We start from the raw sequence: 12870 nt of genomic DNA, 5'->3' as shown, positions 1-12870 counted from the left end.
CTACTCTAGATACGTTATACGACCAAAGTATGAAACTACCCTTCGTATTTTTGTTCGCTTATATTATTTTTCATGGAGTATATTTTCATAACATTTAAAAACTCTACTAAAAAGGGGGAAAATGGGCAGATTTGTGGACAAGCTGTGTTTGTCCATTTTTCCCTCCATTGTTGCATGGGTTAGGAGATCCTATGGGGCTGATTTTTTGTGGACACCCTATCTAGGTAAGGGCCTTTCAAATGAATGGTTTGGATCACCCCAAAAATGTGGGCCCCCACTGTTTTTAACCCGACCGAGTAGATAAACAAAAAATCAGCCCCATAGGATCATCCTAACCCATCAAACAGTGGAGGGAAAAATAGGCAGATTTGTGGACAAGCTGTGTTTGTCCATTTTTCCCTCCACTGTTGCATGGGTTAGGATGATCCTATGGGGCTGATTTTTTGTGGACACCCTATCTAGGTAAGGGCCTTTCAAATGAATGGTTTGGATCACCCAAAAAATGTGGGCCCTCACTGTTTTTAACCCGACCGAGTAGATAAGCTTATCTACTCGACCGAGTACGCACACCTTTCCCTTTCAATTTAGATCCTTTTCATAATCCTTTTCAATTTAGATCCTTTTCATAATCAGATCCTCGATGATTCTCCTCTCAGAGTCTCTTCCCCCTTCCCTCCGCTAACACTAAGCCCTGGTGTACAACATAAGCAGAACCTATGATGGATGGTCTGACTTCAAATTGATTGTGACCCAGACTAAGAACAAGGGGTCAATAGCACTTTAAAAAGGATCTGATCGTAATAGAAACCCAACTAGGTGGACCATCCGTTGGGATCAATCCTAACAATATATATGGGTATAATGGGGACCATTGATCTGGTGAACCGTCGTGAGGCGACACACATGGTCCCATGACAAACACACATCTCATGTGTAAGAATAGGACATTCAAAAGACAGACTTATCTTTTGAAGGAAACAGTAGATAAGCCTAATAGAACATGGGGCTCAAATCATCAAAATCACGACGGCCACAATGAAAATGAGCTGGACTCAGTGTTTGCGGGTCATATCAGTGAACTACCAATCACGTGCATGTGTGATAACTGGGGCCCAAAAATGATGGTTAGGAAAGAGCCTAACGGTCAGTCTTTTTAAGAGTTTCCTCTTTCCAATCCAACAATGATATTCTCCGACTTGTTTGGATTGGATCGGGTAAGATTGAACCAAACCGGTTCTGCCTGGTTCTGCAAGGTAGCCTCAGTTTCAGACACGAACGAGTTCCACGAGTTTGATGTAGTTACCCGAATTTAACGAGCGTAGGGGAATTCAGTGGCAATGAGACGATCTACGTTGCTTTTCTAATTTTCTTTGGCTGCTATGCTCACAGGAATTGTATGATACTTGAGCCTGCCAATAATACAAGTGGAATTCAAAACATCCGTAGATCAGGTTAACACCGATGCAACAATTTTAGCCGTTTGATCAGAGGACTTTCTGGTTCTAGAAGGTGGACTCTATCTTTATTTGAAACCTTAGAATGCTTAACAAGGGTGGAACCTCCTTGTAATACAAGTGGGATTCACCCAAGTGAATAATGAGAATCTTCCGAAGCGACTCAGACTCCTTTCCTGGAAAATCTGATTTTTTTCTAATGTTAGCCATACGAATGGCGAAAAGGAAAGAAACAGGCTTTGTACATCCAGATTGTCGAACGGTGACCTTCTGATTTTCATTTTCATTTTTTGTTTCTCAGTCACACCAAATGAATTATCAAATGAGAGAAAGCTGGTGATATCAACGAGCCTAACCATAGCCAGTGTAAATTGAGAGGCATATAATATCTAACCAAAGCCACCAGAGAAGTACTATTTGCATAATGCATCGTCACCCGTTATTAACCCTTACTAAGGATTCTGGACAAACAATACGAATTGTGGACAAAATGCGGCTAGGACAAAAAGCGACCACACGAGATCACAAGAGAGCAAGACAAGGAACACGAGCTTTAATTGATTTGGCACAATGACCTGTATCCACAGGCGAGTTAGAGAAAAGATAACAAGATCACAAAACATAAAAAATAAACACAATCTCATCAACCCACAACCCTTCTTTTGCTCTTCCATGGACACACTTCTCTCTAAACAAAATAGAAAACCACCTTTTTCATTACAAAAGGAAATCACAAGAGAGAAAACTAAGAAAACTAAGAACAACTCACGTTCTTCTTCTCCACACCTGAGGAAAAAACACCAAGGGTCTGTTCAGTTGCTTTCAACAGAAAAGAAAGGAAAATAAAGGAAATGAAAATTACGCGACAACTGGAAAGGAAATGGAAAAGAAACACAGTAGAAATGGAAAGAAAAACTTTAAGATGAGCGTTCAGCTGTCGCAAACATAAACCAAATTTATTAGTTCAGTTCACAACTGTGACTATTTATTATCTAAACACTCACCAACAGTCTTTCTACATCCAAACCCAATTCAATAACCTATTACCTTTGCCCAGAATGTACCTCTCTTGTTTCAGACAGATTACATACTAGATAAAATATAACAATGGGTGTTTAATGCCATCCATAAACACAAGATATGCACAGAATGCATCAAAATCTGAAAAGATATGTATGGCAATCTCTAGACAATGCCATTGTTAGGATGTTAGCAAATTGGGACTTCAAAGAGACTCGTACTGCATAACAGATTTGCTTCTAAAACAACATATGAAGTGCTAGCAACTGACTCCCTGATTGGTTCTTGCGTGGTAGATTAGTAGGTCGATTGCCAATTGCTACATGAATAAAACAGTTGCTACTCTGAGGAAAAATTTATCAATCCAGTTTCAGTGCTTCATGCCCCACCCTAAACCCCCCGCCTCTCTCTTTTTCCTCACACGATAACTGATTAAAAAGTCAAGCATCCAGGTCTCAGGCATTCCATTGGACATCATGAACAATCTGAAGCTATTTGAATAATGCAGCATGAAGAATCCATGTTGAACTTCGAGTATAACCAGTAAACTAATCAGAAAAATAAATCCTTCATCCTTCCATTCAGTGCAATGAAATTCAGTTCTTCACTCTTTCCAGAATAGAGCAATAAAAATCACGGAGCTTCACATCCATTACAAACCAGGAATTGTATATAAAACCAAAATTAACTCTTAGATTAACGTTAACCAAGTTTCTCTAAGCTCACATGGCACCATCATGGACCTAGATCTTTCTTAAAGACAAAGCAGTCTACCAAGTAGCAAACCGGGTATGTTAAAGCCCATCTCGATAATAAAAAACACCTAGCGACATGCAACCAATCTTCAAATTAGTAAGGACAGACCATTATATAACAGAACCTAAAAACACCTATGTTTCTCTCATGTATAACGATACTAAACATACAAAACAAACAGTCTCTACAAAAACAACAACACACACAACAAAACAGTTAAAAATTTAAACAAACGAACATGGTCAGAATGATTTTTGGGGCACAACCTATTTAGGCTGTGGCCCATCTAATGTACGGTTTGGATCATCCTATCATGCAGGCCATATCGTACTTTTTAATAATGTGAGGATTGTTGTAGTGGTGATATCATTTCCCTTTTTATACAGTGTGGCCTTAACGTCCAATTTTTTTCCAAAGTACAATGGGTCACACTTCATAGTATGATCCAGACCGTTCATTTATTGGGCAACAATGTAAATATGATTTGCTAAGATTTTTGTCTCCATTCATGAGGTGGCTCGTCTGTGGTGCGACAGACCAGCCGTGAAATGCATTTTTAGATGGACGCTAGCAATTCCTTCATCTCAATAGGATAATCCTAACCCTCCTATCAGTAGAGAGATTTGCATCTAAAAATGATCTTTAGGTTATATAAAAATGATTTTTAGAAGTGTGCAAGAGGCCCTACTATATTGTCATTGGTGATTTCATTCGGACAATTGCTTATTTTTTTCTTAACCGTCTATCTCCAAGTCCTCTGATCCAATGGTTACAAATGTAGGTCAAATAATCCGTAGTGGAGCCCCGGATCTGATCTCACAAAAACTGTCCCGCGTGTTTGGTTTCTGTATCTTCTCAGTTCTTCATCTCGTTTACTAATTACTAGAATCGACGCTCAGCAGTCTCTCTCTCTCTCTCTCTCTCTCTCAGATCGATGCAAATTGGGCGGAAATTCATTATAAATTCCGGTAGACTGCATTTCCAAAGCAATTCACATCAAATCTCAGAAATTAGCCGCAATTCCTCGAATTCCACCAGAAATAGTCGGATTTTCTTATTCTTCTGGTTCACATATTTCCTGATTTTCCGATCTAGGTTTCCGATCCAATTTCTGGATCGATAAGGTACGTCTGAGATCTCTGCTACTGATCGATCTTGCTTTGTTTAATTTAGATAATATAGTGTCTTTTTCTTTTCAAGATTTTTAGATCTGGATCTGCTAGGGTTCGAAATTTGAGATCGAACGAGGTTTCAGATAGATTTTAGGGTTTTTGTGTTTCAGATCCGAGTCGTACCAGTTCTGATAAAGATAGGAAGATGGAGAAATCTTGTAGTTTGGTCATTCACTTTGACAAAGGGACTCCTGCTCTCGCTAACGAGATCAAGGAAGCCCTAGAAGGAAATGACGTTGATCTGAAGGTAGAAGCAATGAAAAAAGCTGTCATGCTTTTGTTGAATGGAGAAACCCTACCTCAGCTCTTCATCACAATCGTTCGCTATGTATTACCTTCTGAAGATCATACGATCCAAAAATTACTACTTCTATACCTAGAGATCATCGATAAGACGGATTCAAAGGGAAGAGTTCTCCCAGAAATGATCTTAATCTGTCAAAACCTAAGAAACAATCTCCAGCATCCGAATGAGTACATCCGTGGGGTAACCCTTAGGTTTTTGTGTCGTTTGAGTGAGACCGAGATTATTGAGCCTTTGATCCCTTCGGTGCTCTTGAATTTGGAGCATCGACACCAGTTTATAAGGCGAAATGCGATCCTCGCAATCATGTCTATATATAAACTCCCCCAAGGGGAGCAGCTACTGGTAGATGCGCCTGAGATGATTGAGAAAGCACTTGGATCTGAGCAGGATCCATCTGCTAAGAGGAATGCTTTCCTGATGCTCTTCACATGCGCTCAAGATCGCGCAGTGAATTATCTTCTCACACATGTTGATAGTGTCCCTGAGTGGGGAGAGTTGTTACAGATGGTTGTTTTAGATCTGATCCGCAAGGTTTGTCGAACAAATCCAAGAGAGAAGGGGAAATATATGAAGATTTTATCTTCTTTGCTGAATGCCCCTTCCACGGCCGTCATTTATGAGTGTGCTGGGACACTTGTTTCTCTATCGTCTGCTCCTACTGCTATCAGAGGGGCTGCCAACACCTATTGTCAGCTTTTGCTTTCTCAGAGTGACAACAATGTTAAGCTTATTGTGCTTGACCGGCTGAACGAGCTCAAGGCTTCTCACAGAGATATCATGGTTGATATGATTATGGATGTACTTAGGGCACTATCGAGTCCTAATCTTGATATTCGTCGGAAAACTATTGACATTGCTCTCGAATTGATAACTCCCCGAAACATTGATGAGGTTGTTCTTACCCTGAAGAAGGAAGTTGTGAAGACACAAAGTGGAGAGCTTGAGAAGAATGGGGAGTACCGGCAAATGTTGGTTCAAGCCATACATTCCTGTGCAATCAAGTTCCCTGAGGTTGCAAGTACGGTGGTTCATCTGTTGATGGATTTCTTGGGGGATAGCAATGTTGCTTCTGCAATGGATGTGGTTGTTTTTGTGCGCGAGATTATTGAGACAAACCCAAAACTCAGGGTTTCAATTATAACAAGGCTTTTAGATACGTTCTACCAAATCCGAGCTGCACGGGTTTGTTCATGTGCACTTTGGATCCTTGGAGAGTATTGCCTCTCACTTTCTGAAGTTGAGAGTGGCATTTCCACCATCAAGCAGTGTCTTGGTGTCCTCCCGTTCTATGTAGTTTCTGAAGAAGGGGATGCCACGGATTCTTCAAAACGGACTCAGCAAGTGAACTCTACCACTGTTTCTTCTAGAAGACCAGCGATTCTCGCAGATGGGACCTATGCCACCCAGAGTGCTGCTTCAGAAAATGCCATTGCTGCTCCAACCCTTGTTCAAGGGTCCTTGGTTTCACCTGGGAATTTGAGAGCTATGGTTCTTACTGGTGATTTTTTTCTCGGTGCAGTTGTGGCTTGCACATTAACCAAGCTTATTCTAAGATTGGAAGAGGTTCAGGTATCCAAAAATGAAGTGAACAAAGCGTCGGCTGGAGCACTTTTGATCATGGTGTCTATGCTCCAATTAGGGCAATCTTCAGTTCTGCCACAACCAATTGACAATGATTCATATGACAGGATTGTCCTTTGCATAAGATTGCTCTGCAATACTGGTGATGAACCTAGGAAGATATGGTTGCAGTCATGCCGCCAGAGTTTTGTGAAGATGCTTGCTGACAAGCAGTTACGTGAAACCGAGGAGAAAAAAGCCAAGGCCCTGATATCTCATGCACAACCAGATGATCTTGTTGACTTCCACCACTTAAAAAGCAGGAAGGTAAGGCAGAATGCCCCATTTGCCTTTTTTAAAAAAACTTGTGTGAAATAAATTTACCATGTAGCTTATTAAATATGAAACTGTTCAATAATTCATAAGAGTGTGGGCATCTTAACAGTTATATCTAATTAATCATAGACAGCTTGCCATCTTCTAGAAAGGAAGTAATTCATAACTGTTATATTGACAGAAACTTGTGTCCTCTGTTGTTTTGTTGAGTCTGCTTGTGTCCTCTTTACATAGTGGTGGATCTTCTTTCAAATTATATTTGTGGACGTTTTTTGGCAGGCCAAATTATTGTTATTATTATTTTTTGAATGGTAGCGGGCCAAATTAATACAAAATTGTTTTTTCCTGCTTCCATTTGCTCATCAATTGATAATAGCTAGCCATTCAAAAAATAAAAAAATAGAAAAATCAATTGATAATAGCTTGCAGATTGTTGCTTACTATTTCACACCAGAATGTTTAACTCTGTTCTGTCATCTATCCCTTTTAAATTTGGCCTCACAATGTGAGAATGTGCATATGCATTCTAAACCACATTCTAGTTCCATGAACATTGTTAAGAAAGTTATTTATTTGTTCTTCTCTATGATCCATACTTGAGTGCCCTTTATTATTAGATGGGCTTTGCTGAACTTTTGTTCAAATTTTTGTGTCGATTTTGGCCGTTTGCATAATTCTTGTGATAACAAATTATCTATAATAAATTCAGGGGAGTGATAAATCGACTCCTCAAATTGATAAATCGACTCCCATGTGTCTTTCTCTCTCCTCTAGATTAGAGAGAGAAAGAGGAGAGAGATAGACACATGGGGAGTCAATTTATCCATTTAGGGAGTCGATTTATCACTGCCCTAAATTTATTGATAAAGACTTCTTTCTCTTGGAAGAGTGATCTTTAGGATAGTACAATCTTTCCCACGAGTCCTCTAATTTGTCTAGCTGCTCTTTTAGGTTCTATTGCCACAACAACTTGCAGTTCTTGAAGCAAGAGATTATCCTTTTATGTTTTTTTTGTTTGTTTTTGCTGACAAAATTCAGATTTCTAATCATTGTGTTTCTATTGGGGTAAAGACTTAATTTCCGGTCATTGTAATTCTACAAGCAGATGGTATAGATTGATTTTTTAATATGAAAAATTGAGTTTTTATGGTATAAATGCAAAGCCATGTAGTCTGTAACTCTGTACAGAGTACTTCTAAGTGGAGCATGCTTAACCAGAGGCGGAAACTTTGCCCTCAAATCCTCTCCTAAGAGTACATTTGAAGGCTTCAATTCTTTGAATGAAGCTATCATGTGCCATGATATATAGTATTCATTCCTTAAACAATTTGAATAAGAGTAAAGGTAATTTACATATATACGTGTTTGGGTGCCAATTCATTGGCAAAAATTTGTTAGTTATTAAGCACATGATATTGAAAACATATGAGAAGTTCCCTTTCCTTTCTCTTGATTGCATCTATTTTTCCAGGGTATGAGCCAGCTCGAATTAGAGGATGAGATTCAAGATGATTTAAAACGTGCTACTGGAGAGTTCACCAAGGATGGAGATGATGCGAATAAGCTGAATCGCATTATTCAACTGACCGGATTCAGTGATCCCGTGTATGCTGAGGCATACGTGACAGTCCATCATTACGACATTGTTCTTGATGTTACAGTTGTGAACCGCACTAAGGAGACACTTCAGAATTTGTGCTTAGAGTTGGCAACCATGGGAGATCTCAAACTCGTAGAACGGCCACAGAACTATACACTAGCTCCAGAATCAAGCAAGCAGATACGTGCCAATATTAAGGTCTCTTCAACTGAAACAGGAGTCATATTTGGTAACATTGTTTATGAGCCTTCAAATGTTCTTGAGCGAACAGTTGTTGTCCTCAGTGACATCCACATTGACATCATGGATTACATCTCTCCTGCTTCTTGTCATGATGTGGCATTTAGAAACATGTGGGCTGAATTTGAGTGGGAAAATAAGGTATGCTTATTAACCTTGCTTTTATTATTTTCTTTATTCATCTGTCATCTTTTAGTGTAACGATCATGATTAACTGTTTCTTGTTTATTGATTTTGGCTCTTTACTAAAGTTTCCATTTTCAATAAACAAAAGAAGAAAGATTAATTTATTTCTGTTGACTGAATAAAACTTGGATAAATCGTCTTGAAAAGTAAGATGGTCACTATCAATTGATAATTTATTTCTAAAAAAAGTATAACTTTTATCAGTAAAAAAGTATGTAAATGTAACACGTGACACCCTCAAAATGAAAATTCTTGCGATCAAACTAGTCTTTGATAAACTAAGAGAGATTTGTCTACTATTGCTGGACACAACTGAACTCTCATTTAGATGGGCATATCTCCCGTAATGCTGGTTTCTAGGAACACAAAATCAGTGGCTGAACGTGAAGTTGAATGTATTCCAAATAATATAAATTATGACCATTATCCTTCATCGAGGGGCTCCTGCTTCTTCCTCAACTGTGGAGGCTCTTGAGCCATTTCAACTAAAATTTTAGATGAGATTGTTATTGTGGAGTGCCCATCTTTAACCATAAGATTCTTCTTGCAGTCTGGAGAAGCTCATTGCCTTTGCTATATCTTCCAATCAAATATCCTTGCCCCTAGATGACACTAATGGACTTCATCACTATCAATCTGTGAAGTAAAATCCAATTCTTGAAGATAATCTGCGAATATATATATTTTTTCTACGAATCTGTTGACCCAAACGTATATTCATATGAAAGGTAATTGAGTCTGGATCCCGAGGACAGGTTGCTAATGCGTCATCGATCTCTGAACCTTTGTAAAAATGAAATTGATGAAATGATGCTGGCCTTGTAATCCCTGTAATCTTTGCTTCTGATGTACAATTCCTTGCCCCTGATTTAGTAAATATAAACTCATATTTATTTGAGTTAACCAATCAGGATCTCACATGAGTTGCTTGTGGACAGATTCCTATCATGTTATACACCAGTGCAACTTAGATAAAATGGATTATAATTGATAAGCATCGCGTGTGTAATGCCTGAAAATAATTGCTGCTGATGTCCAATTTACAGTTCATGATTTAAATGAATGTAAACTCCATTTTGTCTGAATTTTCCAAACATGACTATATATTACTTGGGCATGTTCCGGGTACAGCCTTCTATTGGGGCTTTCAGCATGCTATTATTTACAGTGGACATAACAAACATTAGGTTAATTGTCCTTGAAGAAGGCATACCCAAGACCATGCCTTGCCATGTTTATTTATGTCCATGAGAATATGGGAGATGAATTCACATGGCAATATACCATAGACATGCATTGCCATGTTTATTTATGTCATACTGCAAAAATGTGGTGGTTGTATGGCACAGCGAGTCACCATTTTGTACTATCGTCTTTATCCAGCCTAAAAAGTAAACGATGTTGAGGTTTCTCCATGCATCTTCGTGATTTAGCGCAAATCCATGGGTCCTTCAAACTAGAAATTGGACGTGGAAGGATGGGGATTGAAGAAAGAAGGTTTAATGAATACTGTTGACTTATATTTGAACTTTTGGAATATTTTTGTTTGGTTTCAGAAAGTCCATGTCAGGAAAAAGCTAGGACTGTGTGAAGCTTCTAGGGTTTTCCTATTTTGAATTGAGGAGGTTGAAGTAGGAAGGTTAAATAAGGGCAGGTTTATAGTTAACAATTGTTTGCAATAGAAAGTTGTGAATCTAGGGGAAATCTGGGTTATTTTTTGTTGGGATTCTTCTACATATAGGCATGAGTAGAAGCTTAGTTAAGATAGAAGTCCTTTTCAGTTTTTTTATAGGTGGAAAGTGTGTAGGAAAAGTCTAGGATGTCTGTGCCTCAAAAGTCATGTTTTGGGAAAAAAATTGGGTTGCTTATAGCTTCTGGAGTTTCTATTTTGAATTGAGGAGGTTGAATTTGATGCAGGACAGTTGAATGAGGCTGGTTTACCGTTAGAAACTATTTAATATTGACAGTTGTAATTCTAGAGGAGATTTGGGTAAATTTTCTTTGGGAAATTTCTATTTTTAGGTATGATTTGATTATGAGTTAATATATAAGTCATTTGGGTTTGTTTTAACATTAGAAACTTTAGGAAAGTACTAGGATGCTCGTATCTAGGATGTAAGCGTATTGGAAGTGAGAAGTCTTTTATACGATGTAAATCTCTCTTTGGGAAGTTTTTGATTAATTATAGATTTGAAGTTCAGGCAAAAAGTTTTATCCTTCTCTCTGTTGTTTTCTCCAGGCAACATGATCAAAGCACGTGAATTTTAAACAAGAAGGAATTAATAGATTGGTGGGCAGAAAAGACAGTATGCTTGAACAGTAGAAAAATAGTGATTGAAGAAAAAATATTACGAGCAAGCTTAAGGATAAGAGTTAGGGCATCGCACCACTAACTAGCCAAAGGCATCACATCAATGGCACCAAAGGCATCTAACCAATGGGTATAACATGAGCATCACACCCATGTCTAAAAACAATGGAAGTAGCATCTACAAAGAGCAAAATATTCTAATCTTTATTTCATTCATCCATCATTCTTCTATATATACGGCTTTCTCTTTTAAGAGATAGGGTCTGGTAGTTACTCCTTAAAAGAGATAATGACACATGACAATGAGTGGTTTTGGTAGGATATAACTACTTGAGGCTCCTTTTTTTTTGTTTGGTAGGATATAACTTACTTGGGCAACTACTTGTGACTCTCTTTAAAAGAGAATGACACAATGGGTAGTTTCGGTAGGACAATAACTTTTCTATTTCATTGTTTCGACATGGCTAATATCTAAATGATTTCAAATTCCTTTATATTCAATTTATTGTACTCGTCTACTATGCATCATGCAGTGTTCTGCAGTGTTTTTTTATCCAGTCTGCACATTCATCACTCCAAATATTCTTGCTTGCCATGAATATCATGTATTGGTCATTTCTATGATTGAATTTCAGGTGGCCATTAACACAATAATTCAAGACGAGAAGGAATTTTTGAATCATATCATCAAATCAACAAACATGAAGTGCCTCACAGCACCGTAAGTTTTTATGCTTGCCTACACATATTTCTGGTTTGTTGAGACATGATTCTTGTAATCTTTTCAAAGAAGAAAAGAAAGAAAAACCCTTACTTTGCAGCGTCTTTCGTTTTTTTTTTTTTTTTTTTTCAGGCAGCATTGATTGTCTTGTTACATACAATGTTCTCATATTTTATTCTCTTTGCTGGTTCTTGTTTTCAGGTCTGCCATGGATGGGGAGTGTGGGTTTCTTGCAGCTAATCTGTATGCTAAGAGTGTGTTTGGGGAGGACGCATTGGTGAACGTGAGCATTGAAAAGCAATTAGATGGGAAGTTGAGTGGGTACATACGGATAAGGAGTAAGACACAGGGGATCGCCCTCAGTTTAGGGGACAAGATCACACTCAAACAGAAGGGAGGCAGTTGATCGACGACTCCCCTTTCATCAATTCCCATTCTTTTCCCATTTTGAACTGCATCTTTTTACGGGTATTTCCGTTTGAGGGTAAGGATTTACTGCCGGTCTTTTACTTTTGAGCATCTAGGGAGTAGTAGGTGTTCTGTTTCTTGGCATAAAATGCGAATGAATTGACTCGATGCATATGTATTCATGGATTTGTGAGGCTAAGAGGAGTTTTATCCAATTTGTTGTTTTATAGAAAACAAATAATAGCAGTTGCTTTTTTAAAAAAACTTTAAAATCATGACTTGATTTGGTTCTGCGAGGTTTTTTGTTTTTTTCCGTTCCCCCTTTGCAGGCTGTTATCCAAAAATTCTGTTTCCAATTTCAGTGTTCTTTGTCAAACAAGCAAAAACTAGAATAGAACCCTCAAGGAAGACTAGGCAGGACTGCAATTACAGAAACATTTGGAATATTTATGGATTCTTATTTGTTGGTAGGCACATATTTTCCCGAGGAATAATATGAGCGGGCATAAGTTACGAGTCCACTCTTTCAATTATGCAGACCATTTATTTCCTAAGCCTTGCTATGGATGTGCCAGGGCGAAACCGACACCTTCTAATTATAGAGATGCTATGTATTTTCTCCCGATCATTTAGTGGCTACAAATTGGAGGTTTAGAATCATCTAATAGGGAAGGATTTTGCTCTATGGCCCATCCATAACAAATCCCAAGAAATAAATGGTCTGGATCATTGAGCAAGCGATCCCCACTTGTAGTTATGCTCCCCATTATATACCTTAACAAGCAAGGTTTTAGTAGAA

At 38.3% G+C, this 12870-nt stretch overlaps 1 protein-coding gene across 2 annotated transcripts; it reads left to right on the top strand.

The window, feature by feature from the left end:
• The first annotated feature begins 3998 nt into the window (after positions 1 to 3998).
• LOC143879761 (coatomer subunit beta-1-like) lies at positions 3999 to 12286 on the top strand. 2 transcript variants are annotated; one of them, XM_077382304.1, is made up of 5 exons: positions 3999 to 4354; positions 4513 to 6596; positions 8077 to 8586; positions 11578 to 11663; positions 11865 to 12286. In XM_077382304.1, the coding sequence occupies exons 2-5, from the start codon at positions 4548 to 4550 to the stop codon at positions 12067 to 12069; spliced, it is 2850 nt and encodes a 949-aa protein (XP_077238419.1). In that variant the 5' UTR covers positions 3999 to 4354; positions 4513 to 4547; the 3' UTR covers positions 12070 to 12286. The 2 variants fall into 2 exon arrangements, with proteins under 2 accessions (XP_077238419.1, XP_077238417.1); XM_077382302.1 differs by having other exon boundaries at positions 3999 to 6596.
• Positions 12287 to 12870: the final 584 nt, after the last annotated feature.

This window comes from Tasmannia lanceolata, unplaced genomic scaffold, assembly GCF_043159265.1.
Source record: "Tasmannia lanceolata isolate RefF3 unplaced genomic scaffold, GAP_Taslan_0.1 ptg000006l, whole genome shotgun sequence".
NCBI classification, from domain to species: domain Eukaryota; kingdom Viridiplantae; phylum Streptophyta; class Magnoliopsida; order Canellales; family Winteraceae; genus Tasmannia; species Tasmannia lanceolata.
The sequence above is the reverse complement of the archived record's forward strand: the minus strand, read 5'-3'. Positions and strand labels throughout refer to the sequence as shown.

What these genes read in the sequence shown, in the direction of transcription:
- LOC143879761 (XM_077382304.1), top strand. Translation starts at nt 4,548, where the DNA reads ATGGAGAAATCTTGTAGTTTGGTCATTCACTTTGACAAAGGGACTCCT. An exon ending in AATTTGAGTGGGAAAATAAG is followed by an intron (nt 8,587 to 11,577) that starts GTATGCTTATTA and finishes ATTGAATTTCAG; the next exon opens with GTGGCCATTAACACAATAAT. An exon ending in ATGAAGTGCCTCACAGCACC is followed by an intron (nt 11,664 to 11,864) that starts GTAAGTTTTTAT and finishes TCTTGTTTTCAG; the next exon opens with GTCTGCCATGGATGGGGAGT.